The sequence below is a fragment of the Mus musculus genome, chromosome 4, assembly GCF_000001635.26.
Source record: "Mus musculus strain C57BL/6J chromosome 4, GRCm38.p6 C57BL/6J".
NCBI classification, from domain to species: Eukaryota; Metazoa; Chordata; class Mammalia; order Rodentia; family Muridae; genus Mus; species Mus musculus.
The window spans coordinates 119,097,489-119,117,293 of NC_000070.6; the positions used below are offsets into that span (position 1 = coordinate 119,097,489).

The 19,805-nt window shown below is 48.6% G+C and overlaps 1 protein-coding gene and 1 long non-coding RNA gene across 3 annotated transcripts in view; one reads left to right on the forward strand and one right to left on the reverse strand.

The window, feature by feature from the left end:
- Positions 1-2,255: 2,255 nt before the first annotated feature.
- Gm52706 lies at positions 2,256-11,261 on the reverse strand. Its single transcript, XR_003955269.1, has 2 exons — positions 10,289-11,261; positions 2,256-3,088 (listed from the first exon to the last, which is right to left on the reverse strand). It is a non-coding gene; the product is annotated as a predicted gene, 52706 (long non-coding RNA).
- Slc2a1 (solute carrier family 2 (facilitated glucose transporter), member 1) overlaps positions 11,257-19,805 on the forward strand; it is a 28,586-nt gene continuing 20,037 nt past the window's right edge. Inside the window, exon 1 of one of the 2 annotated variants that reach the window (NM_011400.3) lies at positions 11,257-11,484. In NM_011400.3, coding sequence (NP_035530.2) covers positions 11,467-11,484 — 18 coding nt within the window. In that variant the 5' untranslated portion in view covers positions 11,257-11,466. Of the gene's footprint in view, positions 11,485-18,523; positions 18,633-19,805 lie in introns of those variants that run through there. The other variant, XM_006502908.2, reaches the window with a different exon arrangement.

Below are 19,805 nucleotides of genomic sequence, written 5' to 3' on the forward strand. Positions count from 1 at the left end.
CTCTTACCGGCTAAGCCATCTGGCCAGCCCAGGTCCCCCCCCCCCCCCTTTTGTCTGTGGTTTGCAATAGTGTCAAGCAGCTGTATGGGTGTTGAACTCTGTGTAGTTGAGGATGACCTTGGACTTCTGCGTTTCTCTGAGTGCTGGATTACAGGCGAGCATCACCAGTTTCTCTGCTTTCTCTCTTCCTCCCTTTATCAACCGTCTACACAAGGCCAGATGAGTTTTCCTGATAAGTCTGAGTTCACTGCCACCTCTGCTGCTCATTCCCAGGGGAGTTCAGGCAAAGCCAGTTCTCTTTTCTGGGTCACACTTTGCTCATCTGTAAAGTGGACAAGATAGTCCTAGCCTTTGAGAGTGCCTGTGGGGTCACAAGTGTCAAGCATAGAGCAAGTAGTATATCTTAGCCCTCGAGACTCTAGTCCCTTCTATTCTAGATGAAAATATGCATGGTCACATGGTTTGGGTGAATTTTTATTGTTTTTTAAGACAGGGTTTCTCTGTGTAGCCCTGGCTATCCTAGAACTTACTATGTAGACGAGGCTGGCCTTGAATTCAGAGACACGTGGCGACGCCTCTGCCTCCTGAGTACTGGCTTAAAGGTATTGTCCAGCTTGGTGTGTGTTTTTTTTAAATCTACCATCTCTCTCTTTTGACTGTGTGTGTGTGTGTGTGTGTGTGTGTGTGTGTATGTACTCGTACATGTACGTGCCCATGACAAACATGTAGCTTTTAGATGTCAACATTCAGGATTTGGTTCCCTCCACTATGTTGGGTCCTAGGTACTGTACCCAGGTCATCAGTCTTGACTCAAGTGGCATGGAGCTGGCCTTAATCCCATGGTCTGTTCCACAGTCAGGAAGGAGCAGGCAGAGCTCAGGAGCTCTGCTTGCATCCAGGAAGGCAGCTCCCGCCCCCAGTGCAGGAGGTGTCTGTTGCTTTGTTTCTGAGCTGTCAGGGTTCCTCTCACGCAAGGAGCATCTGCTGTCCAGCCACATCTTCAGCAGAGTCCCTGAGTTTCGGAGGACAAAGACTAACCCCAGGGCTCCACATTGTACACCTCTTGTTCCACCCTCATTAGCATTGCCCAGCCAGGCCCAGCCAGGCCCAGGTCCTCAGACTGGGTCAGAGGGAGCAATCACCACGAGAGAGGTGTGGCAGGTAAGGCCACAAACCCTGTTCCTACTGCAAAGCCCACAAACATGGGACAGGAAATCAGTGGGCTTGCCCCAGTAGCTGACACATCGAAGACAGTGAGTGACCTTAGACCCACTGCCAGAAGCTTGGCAGGCAGCACTGATTTCCTACGCTGTCCCTGTGTGTCACCATGCTTAGAGTCTTGCTGTCTCAAAGAAAACAAAAACAAAAACGAAGTAGCCTTGTTTGTTTCCAATGCTGGGGATAGGCAAGCCGTCTCCCACAGAGCTCCATCACCAGCCTGCATCTACCTCAGAGCCACTTTGAGTCTTCTGTCAAAAATAACAAGACACCATATGGATCCATCTGGCAAAGACTAAAAGAACCCCACAAAGGATACTTAGTATCCATGAAGATTGCCAAAGGAGGGTGTCTTAGGTTTCTGTTGCCCTGATAAAACACCATGTATGGGAACAGATGGAGTTCTGAGTGAATGTGTGTTGTTGACTTGTGCACATCCATGCCAAGGACCCCAGGGCTTCAGATCCATGAGAGCAGGATAGCCTTCCCTAGATGGAGCTCAGAGGGTGGCAAAGCCTTCCCCTGCTCCAGTATGAATGTTTATAAACAATTGACCAGTGTGTATAAAAATTATGGACCTCAGCTTTCTCCTCTAGGATGATTGCAGCCTATCCAATCCATCTCCTTGTTTAGCTATATACAAGGAACCTGCCTCCTCCATTCTGACATACACAATAAAGGCATCGAGTTTTTGGGTTGCTGCTGGTGGTCATGTAACTCCATCAATGCTCATATCCTACCCCATCCCAGATCTTTCTGTATGTTTCTGTAGCAAAAAGAATTTAAACTTATGCCCGACTAGCTTACAAATAAATGAGACTCAGTCTATGGTTACTTTTCGGCTTTGACAATTATTGGGGGGTAACCACTAACCTATTTGTCTAACTGCTGTCCTGGCTACCTTCCCAGCTGTGTACCCCAGATACTTGCTGTTTCTCCTGGCCATGTGCTCATGTTCCATCTCCCACACATGGTGGCTTCCTTCTCTCTCTTCTCCACCCCCAACCAGGTTACTCAAAACTCATGCACCACTAATCCCTTCAGTAATTGGCTGTAGCCAATTTTATTTAACTAATAGTTTTCAATCAAGGAGCAAGATTTGCATAACAAACGCTGGTAAACCCAAGGATTCACTCATAGGCTTAGACCTTCGGGTGCAGAACTCAGCATTATAGAACATAGCCACAGACCGAACCTCCCCTTATCACCCCTCAGGGCTCCAGGACCCAGCTATGCAGGGCCAACGACCACCACCAAAAGCAACTTGGGAAGAAAAGGGTTCATGTCTTCTTACAACTCTCAGATCATACTCCATCACTGGGGAAAGTCAGGGCAGGAACTCAAAGTAGCAGTGTGAAGGCAAGAACTGAAGCAGAAACCATGGAAGAACACCGTTCACTGGCTTGCTCCCCCTAGTCCCCATGGCTTGTGCTCAGCTTCCTTATATATCCCAGGACCACCTGCCCAGGGTTGGCATCACCCACCATGGGCTGGGCCTTCCCACATCTATCATTAATCATGAAAATGCTGGAAGGTCATGGTGGTACAAGGCTTTAAATTCAGCACTCTGGAGGCAGAAGCAGGCAAATCTCTGGAGGTTCAAGGCCAACCTGGTCAACAAAGCAAGTTCAGGGCTACAAAGAGAGATCCTGTCTCAAAAAAACAAAAACAAACAAACAAAAAACTGACAGACTTGCCTATGGGCCCATCTTTATAGAGTCATTTTCTTAATTTAGGGTCTTCTTCCTGGATAACCCTAGCTTACGGCACACTGACAAACAACAATAAAATATGACGTGCAGGTAGAAGCAAACCAAAGCGGTGAGCTCTGGGTGTCCTCACTCTAGAATTCGCACGCAGCAATTCAGATCTGAAAGAAAGCAGGGAACTCATATTTCAGCAGGCAGAAAAACAAGACATAAAACTTTCCATAACCCTCTTGCCTCAGGCTCTTCAGTAACAGGATTACAGGTCCAAGACACCACATGTTGAAAATGTATATATATATTGTATTTTAAGACAGGGTTTCTCTGTCTTGGCTGTCCTGAAGCTCACTGTGTAGATCAAGCTGGCCTTGAACTCACAGAGATCTGCCTGCCTCTACCTCCCAAGTGCTGGAATTAAAGCCATGTGCTACCACTGCCTGGCAGAAAAATGTATCATTCTTGAAGCACAATATGTCAAAATCTTAAAAGTCACAGAATACCTTTTCACTTTGTAATTCCTCTCCCACAAAAATTTATAATAAGATAATTAAGTTATTTATAACTTTTATTTTATATTTATAATTGCCTCAAAATGAAAACTACCTAAAGTATTCCAGTTAGGGGGCCCCATTCTCTCAGGAGAGAGAAGATAGAAGGAGAGATTGTGTGAGGGGGAAGGGAGGGGCTGTGATCAAGATGTAAAGTAAATAAATAAATTAATTAATAAATTAATGGAAAGGAAACTGTGTCAGGTCTGATGCAATGGAGCTATAATCCTAGCACTTGGGAGCTAGGAGCCAGAGGGTCAGGAGTCCAGGGCCATCCCTGGCTACACAGAGATTAAGGTCAGTCTAGGCAATACAAGACATTGTCTCAAAAAAAACCCAAACCAAACCCAAACCAAAAACATATTGTTTTGGGAAATTTTCTACTTGCAGAGACATGCTCATGGTTAAATGACACAGAAATCAAAACCCAGAATGATCTACATTGATATAACTGGTCAATAAGCTCGTGACATCGGGGCTTGTCCTCTTAGAACCCAGCTGCCAGGCTGAAGGGAAGCCATGCTGTCTTGCAACAGGCAGAGGGGGATACAATAAATAGCACATGGAAAGATGGGCCCAACCTTGTGTCTACAGACACAGCTGTGTGAGTGACCTCAGCTGATGTCATGTGAAATGCCACCTGTGCAATGACTCAGTGGGTCCCAAAGCCATACATCCTTGCTGTTTAAAACCACTGAGTCTGGAGGTGCTTCCTCTCCTGTGGAGTGGCTGAGGCACGCTGCTGTTCCTACATCTAGTTTTCAGAATAATTGCAGCCCTTTCCAGAGCAGCTTCCACATGTGAATCCTCACCCTTGTTAGCTCCAGGGAGACAGAGCTTTAAGTGACCCCAGCTTACTAAAACTAAGACTACTACCCCTGGCCAGTGATTACACGGCCTTCACAAATACCAGCATTAATGTACCATATTTATATATATATATATATATATGTATATATATATATATATATGTGTGTGTGTGTGTGTGTGTGTGTGTGTATAGTGTGTGTGTGTGTGTTTATTTTCATTTTCCTGAGAGGAAAAAAATTACCCAATGGCTACTTCTTCATGATAGAAAAACAAAAAACAAAACAAAAAAATTCAAAAGAAGAAAACAAGAAAAAAAAAAAAAACACCCTTAGTTTTACTACCCATAGGTCCCACAGATAATTTAAATTGACCTTTCTCCACCAGGTCCCCACACAGAGAGGGGCTCTGTTTTGTTTGTGGCTGGTACAGGTTCCCTGTTGAAATACTTTCATTATAAAGTTGAAGAATCTGAAGAAGAATGAGCAGCTGAAGTCAACTAGCAAACTTGTCATAGGGCCCGGACTGACCGTAAATCTCCTTCCTCGTGAGTCCCCAGCCACAGTACTCTCCCTGTCTAAGGCACTAGCCTGTCCTGGATCTGTGACACTCATTTCAACCTTCTATAAGGCTAGGATTTCACTCCATTAAAGTATGAGTCAGCTCCAGCACCAGGGTGAGTCACCCAGCTCTTCCTGATGAACGTGCCTGTGACTGCCAGGAGACAGCCAGGTGGGGGCCTCAAGGACAGCCAGGAAAGACGGACACAGGTAACCTGCTAGGGGTGAGCTATGATGGCTTTCTTTTGACTGCATGGTGGATTATAAAAGTGAAGAAGATGCTCAAGTTTCAATTTGCTACTAAATTCGTCCCTCACCATAGCCTCCACCAGCAGCACCATAGTAACATCCAAGCAACAGTTCCCTCCGCCTGCCTTATATTCCCTGTGGAGGAGGATGGGGACAGGAGGAGGGACAGCTTCCTGGGAAGGTGTCTTGCTGGTTATATCAGTGCGAAACGCATGCCCAGTTTACACCTCTGTAGAAGCCAGTTCTCAGAGCAAGCCAGCCAAGGCTGGCTGGCTGCCTTCCCTTGGGCCCTGAGCTTCTCAGGGTCTCTTCCTCTTTATTGTTCCCCACACCCAATCTTTATGAAAGGCCTACTGTGTGCTAGGCCCAGGACAAAGTATAGAACCCACCTCAGAGCCCAACCAACAACTTGTAGAGTATTCAAGGCCCATTTTAAAGAGAGAAAAGTCCACAGGAAAGACTGGCCCTAGGATAACACCTCTGGAGATGCTAAGGCTAGACTTCAGGTTCCTAGCACTCGGTCTTTCCTGAGGTTTGAGGAACAGAGGTCTTGGGCCCACATCCAATCCTCTCTCCAGGTCCCTAGAAAAATAGCAACATGCAGATTTGCAAGAGACAGAAGAAGCCTGCAACCCTGGAGTAAACAGGGCTCTGAGGATGTAAAAACCCGGCTGTAACGGCTACCACTATCCAAGTACTTGTATGGCGATGATCACCCAATGGTTACTTTCTCACTCCATAGTCACAATCAGTTCTTTAGGTGGAGATATTCCCAGGATGCATTCAGGTCAGGTCACACACCCAAGGCACACCATGAAGCAGGTCTCTCTCTGAGTCCTGTCCTTTACACCTTGTCACCTCCTTCTGCACTTACGCCTTGGTTCTGTCACTCATTAAGCATTTATAGTTTATTTCCGGTGCCAACTAACTTGCTGAACCAAGGGAAGCTGGGAATGACAAAGGACTTGCCCCGGAGAGATATTTATCTCTGAGGAAGATAAGGCTCAAATAACTGTAATCTAATTGATTAGAACCAGGCTAGGCAGTTGCCTAGCTGGTACTGGGTCAGGGGCCTAGACAAGTGTTGCTGGTCCAGTCTTTATTTAAAGATTTGTGTGGGAGTGTGGGAGTGTGGGAGTAATGGCACACAGAGGTCAAAGGGCAACTTTTCTGCAGTCTGTTCTCTGCTTCTACCTTGTTTTTAAATTTTATTCATTTTACACCTCTCTGTGTTTCTGTGGGTCTCTGTGTGTGTGCTTCTGTGGGTCTGTGTATGTGTGTGTTTCTGTGGCTCGATCTCTCTCTCCATCATGAATGTTGTTAGTCTCTCTCCCTCTATCATCCACCTTGTTTTTGAGGCAGGATCTCTCTTGTTTCTACCATTGTCTTGCCAACAGGAGCTCCTGTTTCTACCTCCCATTCAATTTGGGTATCCTGGGGTTAGAGATGCAGCCTCTGTCTTTCTATGTAGGTTCTAGGGTTTGAACTTGAGTCATAGTCACGTGCACTGCAAGCCCTTTCATGCAGTGAGCATCTCACTGGCCCCATGTTTTCAAAATCTACTAAATTAATATTTACCACCTATATGATTTGGGCAAATTTCTTTGCTTTGTAGAGCCTTTCTTTTCTTCTTTAGAGAATGTAGAGAAAAACATTCATCTCATAGGATTCCTGAGTTAATTAAATTAATTGGATTATAGTACTGTCTCATTTAACACACTTAGAAAAAGCAGGAGGTAGTTGTTCACTTGGGGGCTAAGAAGGAGGATTGAGTTTGGCATAATGCGACTCTGTCCGAAAAACTAACAAATGAAAAACATCCAAAATAAAACAAAAGTGGGGGGAAATGTGTTAGGAGACCCAGTGTGTAGCAGCTATTGGTTTTGGTGGCTTGAGGTACTGGAAGACACAGGCAAGGGACATTTCCCTAGAACCACATAAAGACTTTAAGAACAAACAGAAGTCCAATATGCATTAGACAAATGCAGAAATTAGAAACATCCACAGCTCTCTATTTTCTCAAACAAAACACATCTGGGGAATCATTAGCCTCATGAAGAAACAGCAACAGGGTCAGGAGTTGGGTGTGGCAAGACAGGTCCTCCTATCCCAAGTAAAGTTCACGGCAGGGGTGGGTGAAGGTGCCCCGGAACCCAGTTGTAAAAATAAATAATAATCTTAATGCAACTTCTCTGTCTAGTGCTGGGAAATCAAATCCAGGCTAAGCAAACCCTCCAACGCTGAGGTTCAATTCCAGTCCTTAATGCCATATTTTTGAGAAATTATAAATAAAAAAATAGGAAGAAAAAGAAAGACAAAGCATCAAAATTTTCAATAAAGATGGGATTAGTTGTTGTGAGCTGCTGAGTCACATCAGCTTGGGGCAAAGAGAGAAGCAGGAGAGCCGCTCATTGGTTCTCCAGCTGCCTCACCCTGATTACCCAGCACCCCCCCCCCCCAACGGAGCCCCTCCCTTCCAGACAGAGCTGTCCTCCAGACTTATGCGCTCAGGAAGGTTTTGCATGTTATGTGCCTGCAAAAACACACTTTTGCATATGACCCTTCGTGTGATGCCTGAGAGGTTTAGCCATGCTGTCATATGCCATGGAAAAATGCTCAAAGCAGGGGGTGGTACTGAGAGACAAAAGGTCATGTCAGGTGGGAAGGTACCTAAGAAATGGGAGTGAAGAGCAGGTGAGGGAGGCCCATAGTCCTTTGGAAGGGCAGAAGCCACGGGTTGGCTGGACATTGGATAATGAGGGCGAGGAGTCCAACAGTTTGGAAGTACCACCTTTGGGACACTTGGGAGACTAGGGATGCAATGACGAGTATAGATTTAAGCACGGTGATTGTGAGCACCTGTGGGACACCCAGAACATTGTCCTTGGGGGCAGTTAGCCAATCGTGGCGCTCAGGACACAGTGGAAGAGGGATACTTCTTTCAGCATCCCCCCAGATCATTGGTGGTGGTGGCGCTTGCAGAGGTACCCAAAATGATCAGAAAGGGACACGGATGAGCTGGGAGCAGGTGGTTGGAGCAGGTGTGCAAATCAGAATGAAATACAAAAACACAGAGAACTGTCCTGCCTGGCTCAGCATGCCCTCCTTGAGTCCAGATAACGTATTTTCTTTCCTCGGGAGGATTTGAGTTGCAAAACAGCCTTCGGATTAAGGGCTCCCCCTCTCAGCCCCTGCCTGCGCCCCTTACATCAGCTGCCACTGATTCAGCAAAGCCTTTTCAAGCCCTACCAGGAACACTTGCCTTTAAAGGCAACAGAGCCTTTTCCGGGCTGTCTTACTCACTCTTACTCCGCGTAGCGGCTAGGACCCGCCCGCAAAGCACCGCCCATTTCTAAGGCCCTGGGTCCACAGGCGTGCCGTCTGACACGCATCAGGCAGGCACTCGCCGGAGTCATCCTGTGCACCTGGCCCCTCCCCGTTAAGTCCTGCGAGCACTTTTTCTTCCAGACTGGTAGGGGCTGGCGCAGCTTGAACACAACCCAGGAAGAGCTGGTTCCTTTAAGGGCTGAAGTCACCTCCAGGGAACAAAGCTGCCAGTGTAGGAACAGACTAGCAAGTCTCACCAGGTCTGGGTGGTCGCTGTGAAACCCCTACCCCTTCCCCTTTAGAAGCCTTAGGTAGGGGCGGGTTTGGGTATGCTGAGTTGTCACCAGGTTCTTTTTCTCTGAAACCTTCTATGGCGCCCCATTGCTCATCCAGTAATGAAAGCTCTGGCCTCTACTTAGATGGATGGCATCCAGGGTCTTTATAACTACCTCTTCAACCTCTCCCCCTGCCCCCCCCCATCCGGCGTCCCCCCTCCCTGCTCCCCAGTTTCTAGGAGCCAATAACTACAAGAAGCCAATTCTTCGGGCTTCTGTCCACATCCCTCTCTCAGCGGCACACTATCCTAAGGCTTTGTATCTCGTGGGCTTTCTTTGGTGTTCTCTACAGGGTTAAATTCTGTTTCCAAGGACTCAGTCTCCAAGATAACAGTCCACCTAAGAATCTAACCTCTGATCTAGTGTCCATAGCTCCTGGTAAATTTGCCTCTAAACAGTTGCCTCCAGGGGCTATAAAACATTTACAGAGAGAGGACAGAGAAGTGGAATTCCAAGCAGACAATGGGATCTGTGTCTGGGCAGGTATAGGGAAACTGGGGGAAAGTAACACTATTTCCCTGGCTACTCTGCTTTTTCCATGGTGCCATGGTGCCATGGTACCATGGGACTGGGCTGAAATGCTGACACCAACAATTAGTGCAGAATCTGGTAGCACAAGCCTTTAATCCCAGCATTTGGTAGGAGAGTGGATCTCTGTGAATCTGAAGCCATCCTGGTCTACATAATGAGTTCCAGGGCAGCCAGGGCTCTATAGTGAAACCCTGTCTCAACAAAACAAAGCACAACCAGAAGTATTAGTGTAATTACTTTGAGAAACCCTTATTCAAATCAGGAGGAGACTATTAGACCCATTTTAGAGATGGATGTGGGTTTTGAAGCTGAGAAGAGATGCGTGCAGATGTTTGGCAAGTAAACGGCAGAGCTGGGACTCCAGCATCTGAAGCTTGTGGTTCAGAGGCTATCTAAAGATTCTCCATCTTTTTGAATCATTCTGTCTGCCACCTTTGTATCTAATCTTCTGTCAAGAATGGCCTTCATAATCTAGCCACCTATTGAACTACCTTCCAAACCCTGCTCTGCATCACCTCCCTCTTCCCAAAGAGCCACACATACACACACACACACACACACACACACACTTCTCTCTGGAGACTTACCCTGTATTCATCCTTGATATGGTTTACACTGCCCCTCTCCCTGTCCCTCCAGCTTGGGGACTCCCTGAAGCTAGCAACAGACTCTCATGCTTCTGTCCTAGGGACACTGACTAGCACGGGACCGTCCGTCATAGAGGAGAAAAAAGATGGCTGATTGGTGACTTGTTGGCTGAGATATAGGCATGCAGTTCTATAATGGGGGCGACTGAATTTGTGAACTGGTACCCTAAGAAAGGGCCTGGGAGACCAGGCTTGGGCCTTGTTCCAGCCCTGCATCATATGTATTGAAGGAAAGAAACAGGTCCAGGGTTGGAGAAAGCAAGAGCAGAGGAGGCAGGTCTTGCAGTCAGCAGAAGAAACTCGGGGGGGGGGGGGCAAAGTGGTGATCAGGAGAGAGGAGAAGGGGAACCCCAGACTCACCAGTTCCACATGCTTTACTTTTCAGGGGTCCATGCTCAATTAGGGTGCCCTCCTAGGCCAGCACCTGGCACACAGCTCAGCTTCCTGTCTCTAACAGAAAGTCATTTCTCCCAGATCCCCCCTTCAGGTGAACCTAGATGGGACATGGACTGGAGGGACCACAGAGGCTATTGACTGTCCTACTCACCACTCCAGGAGCTCACCTGTAATTCTCATAGCCCAGGGTTTGATAACAAATCTCATTTTATCCAGGAGAAACCCGCTGCTCATTGGCTGGGAGCTTGCCCAGGACCAGCTAGAGGCGGTTTATAGGTGAGCTGGTTCAATGCCAAGGTGTTCTATGTCCTTAACCATTTAGACACCCAGCCTCTCTGGTCTTCACACTTAGGTGTCACCATAAAGTCAGAAATGGAGGGAGGTGGTGGTTTTACAGCTTAGAGAAGTGGTGGGCATGGTGTCTAGGAGCAAAAGAGGAGCTTGGCCTTGGGCACAGGAACACGGAGCAAGGAGAGAGAATTCAGCTTCGGAGCCAGACCTCCCGTGGTCTCTCTAATGAACTTAATGCCACTTTACACATAACACACGCGGTTGTAAACACCATCCAAATACTAACTCGTTTAATCTTCCTAATAACCCAGGAGGTTGTACTATTATTATGACTAGTCTACCAAAGTTATCCGGCAGCCTAGTGAGGAAGCCAGAGTCCTAGCGCTGGCTTACAGCCCCGCACCAAGCGCTACCATTTTGCTAGTGGCCATTGAGACTCAGAGAGGTGTGCAAACCAGCTCAGAGCCACACAGCGAGCGCCCCCAACGGGTGCCCCGCACACCCTGGGACTGCAGGTTCTAGCATCCAGAGCCAGACTGTGGTCAGTAGCCCTCCGTCCCTCCCCACCTCCCCACAGAACCACGCCTCTCAGAGTCCCGCCCCGGACGTGCTCCCCAGGCCCCGCCCCCTTCGGGCCCACCTACACCCCAGAACCAATGGCGGCGGTCCTATAAAAAGGCAGCTCCGCGCGCTCTCCCCCAAGAGCAGAGGCTTGCTTGTAGAGTGACGATCTGAGCTACGGGGTCTTAAGTGCGTCAGGGCGTGGAGGTCTGGCGGGAGACGCATAGTTACAGCGCGTCCGTTCTCCGTCTCGCAGCCGGCACAGCTAGAGCTTCGAGCGCAGCGCGGCCATGGATCCCAGCAGCAAGGTGAGTAACGGGGCTGGGAGTCCCGGGTAGGGATGTGCTGCCGAGCGCGGGCCGGGGCGCCTGTCCGAGTCCCCGCTTCCTCACGCAGCCGCCGCGCGCTTCACGCGGTCGGGGCGGGGGCCGCGGATCAGGGGCCCAGGCGCCGCACGTCGCGCACGACCTCGGCGGCTCCTCCCGCGCGGGGGAGGGGGCCGGAGCGCGGCGCCCATTGGCTAAAAGAGCCGAGCCCCCGGCCGGGCCCCGGCTAGGAGCGGAGGAGGCGGGACCCGCCCGGAGCCCGCGCCGCGCCCGGAACCCGGGCCATGGGGGTGGCCAGGAGGAGAAGGCACTTCCTCCAGGCCAGGGTCGGGGGCTGACGAGCTCTGAGGACCTCACGATGCGCAGTCCTCCAGGGATGTGGGGCCTTTCCCCGGGGCAAGCTACTGACTGGATAAGATCTCTCTTCACCTGTGATCAGGCTTGCCCTGTATGGGCCGGATTTACGGAACCCCTCCTGGATGTGCGACATTGTTTCTTTCTTGTCCCGCCTTTGCTTTGTGTAGAGTTAGTTCTAGTCCCTTTTAAATTAAAATAAAATTGGATTTTCCCGTCTTAGTATGTAGGAAGGCTCAAGGATGCGCACTTTCACGCCCCCCCCCCTTTACCTGTTTAAAGTTAAGAACAGTGCGAGCATGTGTTAAATCCCTGGCTGCCTTTACTGGGCAGTGGGGGTGTTTTGGTGGAACTCAGGAAAGGAAGCTCCAGTTGACTCCGGATGGTCGTACTGACAGTCTCTGCAGGGCCACAGTGATAGAGATAGAATGTAACTAAGTATAAAGACAAAAAAACAAAACAAAACAAAAACCAACTGAGGCCCGGGAGTCTCTCAGATGCCACTTAAACTCCGAACTTTGGTTTTTCCGCGTAAAACTTTTCTCTCAGACCTAGGTTAATCTCCGTCTTTCAAATTCCTTGGATTTTGCTTTTGTTTCGGAGACATCATCCCCTAGCCCTGTCTGCCCTAGAGTTCATATGTAGACCAGGCTGGCCTCAGACTCACAGAGATCCGCCTGTCTCTGCTTCGCGAAGGCTGTAAGCCCGGGTACCACCACACTCCGCTTGATATTTATTTTTTGAGCTGATAAGATGAATATTCTGAGTAGAGAAGAGGGTAAAAAAAAATCAATGCTCGTTGATCACCTGGCTCATGGCTAAACTGCTTTTTACATGTCGTCCTGTGCTTCCTTACCAGGAACACTAAAGGGAAGTAAGTTTCCTAAAGTCACACAGTTCCTAAGGTCTGGGCTGGTTTCACTAGTGTTTTCTAAATTGTGAGCAGCAGGAAGAGTAAATGCCACCGCAGGCAGGTGGATGGGCGCGCTTACTCTGCTGAGCTTCCCAGACTTTCCCTACTGGCTCCATCTATAGATCAGTCCCTCCTTCCCCATGGTTTATATCTATAGCGATGAATTCATGCACTTGCACTGTTATTTACAACAATAGAATCCCCGCCCCCCCCCTCCCCCCCAGACAGGGTTTCTCTTTGTAGCCCTGGCTGTCCTGGGACTGGCTCTGTAGACCAGACTGGCCTCAAACTCAGACCCGCCTGCCTCTGCCTCCTGAATGCTGGGATTGAAGGCATGGTGCCACTATACCTAGTTTAGGCACATTTTAGTTATCTTGTGTACATTCTTGGGAAAAGCCCTTCCCTTTCTTTGGAGGTGGCTGATTTCCCAATCAAGGCCACAGCCTTTTGTGTTGTATATTAAAACGGAGTTCTGGAGAGTTGTTTAGAGGTCTGGCGAGCCTCTGGTGTACTCTGTAGTAATGAGCTTAGTAATGAAAATAGGGAGGGGCAGGTGGAAGCTCCTGGCTAGCCGGGGCTCACCTCCTCCTGGCCGTCCTGTCTAGGCTCAACCTCTGCAGGCAACATAAAACTACTTAAAAATCACAGGGTTCTTCAGGATACGGTAGTAGAAGATCATAAGTATCTGAGATTCATAGTGAGGTTTTGAATTTTCACTTAGCTGGGTTGCTTCATCTGCAGAATGGCAGCAGTCCTAATCATTAGACGGTAGGAATTTAGTCTGGAAAAGCCTAGAGAGATGGCTGAATGGTAAAGGCACTTGACAGCCATGCATGAAGATCTTTGTTCATTCCTGGGACTCACTAGGTAGAAGGTGAGAACTGATTCCTGCAAGTTGTCCTCTGACCACCATGTGCACACTAGCGTGTGTCTCTCCCCATTCTACACAAGTAAGTAAGTGAAGGCGGGCATGCTAGCAGATAGATCTCTTGAGTTTGAGGCTGGCCTTGTTTCTATAGTGAGTTTCAGGCTAGTAGCTATGCCATAGTAAGATCCTGTCTTACTATAGTAAGTAGATAGATAGATAGATAGATAGATAGATAGATAGATAGATAGAATTAATTTGGAGAGAATAGACCCAAAGTGTGTCTGCCAGTCCCTATTAGATGTCCCTTGACTTCCCATGCCACGCTGGGCCCTGAATAAACGTCAGCAACCTTCAACCTCCGCTGAAAGCTACCTCTGAGCGTAGCGGCATGTGCTTTTGGAGGGTCAGGATGCTGAACTGTAAGTGTTACTTAGGGAAGTCATTAAAGCTCTCACTGGTCAGGAATCTGGTGTGGAGAAAGAACATTGAGGGATGGGCAGGGTGCCAGAGCTAAGCCAGCCAGTGTGGCTGCCTGTCCTACCTTGGGCTTCTGTTTCAGCTCTCTGATGGCCACTCAGGTAGTTAGGAAAGCACCACATGGTGCTGAGGGCTTGTGCAGCTCAGCCTTTGTCTAATATGTGAGGCCTTAACAACTGCACTGTAGGAGAAATGGGAGTTCCTGCCATGATGACCTTAAAGTTCAGAGGAAAGTAACTTTACGAAGTTTATGTGCTGTGTCTCCCCCCAAACACGCGGCCAACCTTTGCAGGTAGCCTGAAGATACAGGCAACTGAAGAAGAGACCTGGCCATGGGTTAGTCACACTCCCTTTTACAGAGGAGGAGACTGAGGCCAGTCAGAGCCAAGACAAGAGTGTCAAGATTTGAGGCACTTTGATGTGTTGATGGAGTTCCCCTCTCTTATCCCGCGTTCTGTACCATCTTCCACCCATCCCAAGTGGGCAGAAGTTCCCAGCCTTCAGGACTGCCCAGCCATTTCTGGGTACAGTGGGGCTCAGGACTGCACGCACACGTGAGGAAGCTTCTGTGAAGGGAAGTGGATTTCCTGGGAGCTTCAGCTTCTTTCTTTGGTAATGGTGGTTAAGACTGTGTCCTCTTGCTCTCGATCAGGGTGGGGGCTATCATAAGTGAAAAGACCCCCTTTTCCTCTCAGCTGAGATGAGTAAGCAATGTAAACAACCCCAAGATGATTCTTATCTAGTGTCAAGCCACCCTTGGGTTCTGCCTTCCCTTCCCCCTGGCTGGGTCAGCCCCAAATCCCCCTCTAATCAGCTTGTGACTTCAGGGAGTGCAGCTTTACTGGGTACCTCCTGGATACAGGGCATCAGTGCCTAGAGATCTGCTCCAGCACCAAGGGTACAAACATCAACATCCCCCACCCCCACTGGCAGAGCTAGGAGGCCTGGAACAAAGGGGAAAGTGTGCAACATTGGCTTGGGGCCTGCAGCCTCACCCCTCACCTCTCTCCTGGGTACAGAGGTGACAAAGCCATTCAGTCTAGCAACCACTGTCCCAGGATAGCAGAGGCCAGGAAAGCTCCTGGCGGGACTCAATGGCTGAGAGAGGTTGTGTCCAGGCTGGCCTAGCACAAAACAAATCTCCAATTGTTACCTCCCTCCCAGGGAGGAGTGGAGTGGAGCCCGAGGCTCTGTCACTCAGCCACCAAGCCTGGCACAGTAGCTTCTGCAGAAACACTGAGATTTGCAGTAGCTGAGCCAGGGGCTACTGGGCCTCCAGCCTGGCCTTCGCTTACCCCAAGGCTTTGACATCCAGAAAAGGCAGAGCATTCCTGCCAGACCCCAGATGATGAAGGTGTTGACTGTCTAGGTGAGTTTACTGCTCAGAACATTTGTCCAAATTGCTTAATCCACAGCTCAGGTCCCCTGTCTTGAAATTGGGAGTGTCCAGGGAAGGGCTACTCTGAAACTGCTTTCTTTTTCTTTTTTAAAGATAGATTTGTTTGTTTGTTTGTTATTATATGTAAGTACACTGTAGCTGTCTTCAGACACTCCAGAAAAGGACATCAGATCTCATTACAGAGAGTTGTAAGCCACCATGTGATTGCTAGGATTTGAACTCAGGACCTTCAGAAGAGCAGTCAGTGCTTTTACCCACCGAGCCACCTCACCAGCCCCTGAAACTGCTTTCTTACCTTGTCATATCCCCAGCCTATGCTCCCTTTTGTAGATCCTCTATACCAAAGTTTGAGGACTGTTAGCTCTCTGGTCTGTTTTCACAGCAGCAGGTGTCAGGAGTTTAGGTGTTTGTGAGGCATGCTGCTGACTGAAAGATGAGGAACCCAGCTAAAGAGATGAAGGAAACAGTGCCTCTTAGCTTTCCTTGAGCATCAAGCTGTGGCTTTCCCCCAGCTTGAGCCATGGCTTCCTGCCCAGCTCTCCTGGTGACTCCAGGTGGCCCCCAAGTGTGCCAGAGCATCCCACCCCATACCCATGGTCCACACCACAGCCCTGGGTGCTGCCAATGGTGGCCACATCAGTCACATGGCTAGTATGGTGTGGCATCATCAGCATCAGCTCTCTGGATAGTAGTGTTAGCTGCTGAAGTAATTTTCTTCAGCTGGGCACTGGCCTGAGTATGGGCCATAGTAGCCTGTTTAGCCAGTTTTGCCATCAGTGTTGTGAGCTGCATCATTGTGTTGGCACTGTACTGTGTGGCCATAGTGCCATCTTCATCCTCACCCAGACACTTGGCCTCTGGTCTCAGCACTACCTTTATCTTCTCCATAAAGAGCTCTTCTGACCCCAACAGTCAGAGTATCAAGTACCTCTGTACTGCAGAGCTATTAGCATGTCATGCCCACAGGCAGTTGCCTCTCACTGCCTCATCGTGTGGGTTAGTCTGTTGACCCTGTCCTTGTCCCCACCACCTAATCACTGGACGCATGTCTTACATGACCAGGGAGGTTACCCTACCATACTATCATTTTATTTTTCCCCACTCCTCTAAACTTGTACTTGTAAAAGCAGACCTGTTCACTAATCTGGGAGCCATGTCTCCCAGCTAAGTTAAACCTTCATCTAGAGTGCCGCACTGGAATTGCCATTCTCCCTAACACTTCTCAAGGCAGTGTGGTGGGCTCACCAGGCCCTGGGGTTGTGTCCAGTAAAATTCCCAGATGGGAATGAAAAATAAAATTGGATTTTAAAAATCACAGAAGTAATGGAGCAAATTAAGGAGAAGCGTAAAAATTAGAAGAACAAATTCATCTGTCTCCGGCTTTCACAGTTAGTGCTTACTCCCGGGACCCCTTCTGTGTATAGATGTGTGCCCGAGTGCAATATTGGTTTAATGGCTCACACTTTGGTGTCATGCAGCCTGTCCCGTTCACCAACCCAAAGTAAGTACTCAGTGCCCTGCGCAGTTAGGGCATTGCCTTTACATCTAGCAACTCAGGGAACTTTGGGCCATGAACTCTTTTTCAAATACAATATAATTATGCCTGGGGCTTTTGTTTTTGGTTTATCTTTTTCTAATGAGCCACCCCAGGGCTTTATTTCCAGCACGTACAGATGTTTTGCATTCTTTCCAACAACTGCATACTATTCCATTGCAGATGTGTTTTGCTGTGTTTGAGAAAGGGATCCTGTACCTTTTTAAAGAACACTACTGGCCACTGGATACATTACATATATTCATTTCTGCCCTGGCTGCCAACGAACATATCAAGTCACACAGGCAGGAGTGTACTTCAGTTAATAACAAAATCTGCATTCACTCAGGTAGTCCTGGGAGCATGTTCAAACACAATCTCATTCAGCAGTGTCTTAGGAAAACCTCAAAGAGAATGGAAGATGTAAGGAAAAGATTTCATAAAGTCACCAAAGTGGAAGAGATGAGGCTTAAACTTACTGAGAGTGACGGTGACATTTGTCTATGCCCTTATATTAATTTTATCTCTGCTGAATTGGTGCCAACATACTACCGAGTATACCATAGAGGTGTCTGTTTCTTTGGGATCCCTTTATCCTCCCCGGGTCCACTCCTACAGGCTAAGGAGGTAGCTGTTTGCCCACCATGTGTAGAATACCCTTTTCAGCTGCTTAAGGAGGGTGGTGTGAATTTTACCTGAAAGGCTTTAGAATCCGGCACAGTTCAGGTATTGACTTTGCATCCAGCAGCACAAGGAGTTATGTTTCAGGCAGACAAATTTTCTATAAAGGCCAGGATCGTATATATTGTTGGTTTTGTGGCAAGATCTGTGTGCCTTAGCTTGTCTCAACTACAGCTGAGCCACTGTAGCACAAAAGCAGGATTTTGTTAATGGTCATGGAAGTTCTAATTTAATGTAGCTTTCATGTATTCCCCTCCCTCAACCCCATCCTTTAGAAATGTAAAGCCCACTCTTAGCTGGTAGGTGGGACCTAGTCTGTTAGCCCAGGGGTGATTGTCAGCCAACCTTGGCTTAGAATAAAACCCAGTAAAAAGGGCCAAAAGGTCCCCAGACTCTGGCTGCTGGTTCAGAATTGACAAGGCTTAGAGAATTGCTGGAGTGGAATTTGACCTACATAGAAAGCACCAGGTAGAAACCTTGCTTCCTTCAGGAACCAGTACAGGGAAGTAGAGGAGAGAACATGACCAGGAAGGGCAGAGCCTGTGGTACCAGAGGCCCTCCCCTTCCCACTCACCTCCCCATTTGGAGCTTCAGAGAAGTCCCAGAACTCCAGGGTAGGCGCCTTTCCCTTTGAGCCTTCCGTTCTCTAGAGCAGGAGCAATCTCTTCTAGAATGGAGTAGAGAGGGTTCATGGTAGTTAAATCAGGATGTGAGCAGTCCCTGGCAGGGTGCCTGGCACCTCACTGGTGCTGCTGATAAGTGCCCCGTTCCCACTCCTCCCCCCTTATAGACCGATGAACACCGCCCGCCTCCAGGGTGCCCAGGAGTCAGTCATGCAAATCTGAACATCACTAGAAGGTTTTAAGGAAATTGAAGAGGAATCAGGGCCTAAGGTCACATGAAGGTCAGTGTTGGTGTTCCCGGATTAGACCATCACTGTAAGATTTGGGAGGCTTGAAGGAGTCAAACAGCTATCTAGGAGGCCAGAGAAACTCAGCTCCTACCTACCCTTAGGTTACGGAGGAATCAGCTCCCTGTTCTTCAACCTCCTTTATCCAGTAAAGATGGCACATGGGTCTGAAATAGGTCTGGATTTTTTTAAATACCCAGAACTTCATTCAAATGTATTCTTAGAAAAGAAATGTATAATAAACAAGTGTGTAAAGGGGACTGAACATCCTCCCTGCCTCCTAGGGCTAAAAAGCAGAGTGGTTCATGTTGCAGCACACCTGAAGACTACATACAGGAAGCAGTAGACTCAGTGACATCTGAGTTGGGACTCTCCTCCCACAAAGAATAATACCCTGTCTCTGCCTCCTAGTGGTGGTGTCATATGCCCTCCCGCCCTCTGCCAATATTGACTGAGAGCCTGCTGCAGGCCAGGCCAGACTGGAAGGACACACTGGTGGGGTTAAAAGACAGGCTACACACTGGCCTGTGGCCTGGGCTATCTATCATTTCAGATAATGGAAAGGAAGGTTCCCCACTTAACACTTCACCAGGCCACTTACTGGTTACTCGGGTTACTTCCTGAGGTGGGGGAGGGGCACATGGAAGACCCTCCTGTATGCTAAGGCCTGAGCTCAGGTTTTCCCGATGAACTGAGAGCCCAGGGTGCACCTAAGGGACTTGAACGCTAGACCTGACTCGGGTCTTCTGCATCCCCGTGGGCGTGCCACAGAGGGCTAGGGGGAGGGGATCAGCCACTTCCACTTCTCAGCGCTTATGTTCCAGCATTAGGGTTCTGACAAAACGTGTGGAACGAGTTTTATCCAAACAGTAAGTTGGGAGTTGGGTCTTTGCCCATGTTCTCCTCCCTGGGCATTATTCTGCTGCAGAGACAGCAAAGCCATATCTCTTTCTCCGAGTTCCCAGTTGATGGCAGATTAAGCTATAGGTTGTAGAGAACACATCGAGGGAAGGAAGGGCTTGGAAGACCGTGAGATGTTACCACCAGCATTCTCACAGTGAGGTTTGCATCCCTTTTACATCACCACATGCACTTCAGCCTGGTAAAAATAACACATGTTGAGTTCATGGATTTCAATTTCATCTGCAGGCTAATGGCAGCAGATGG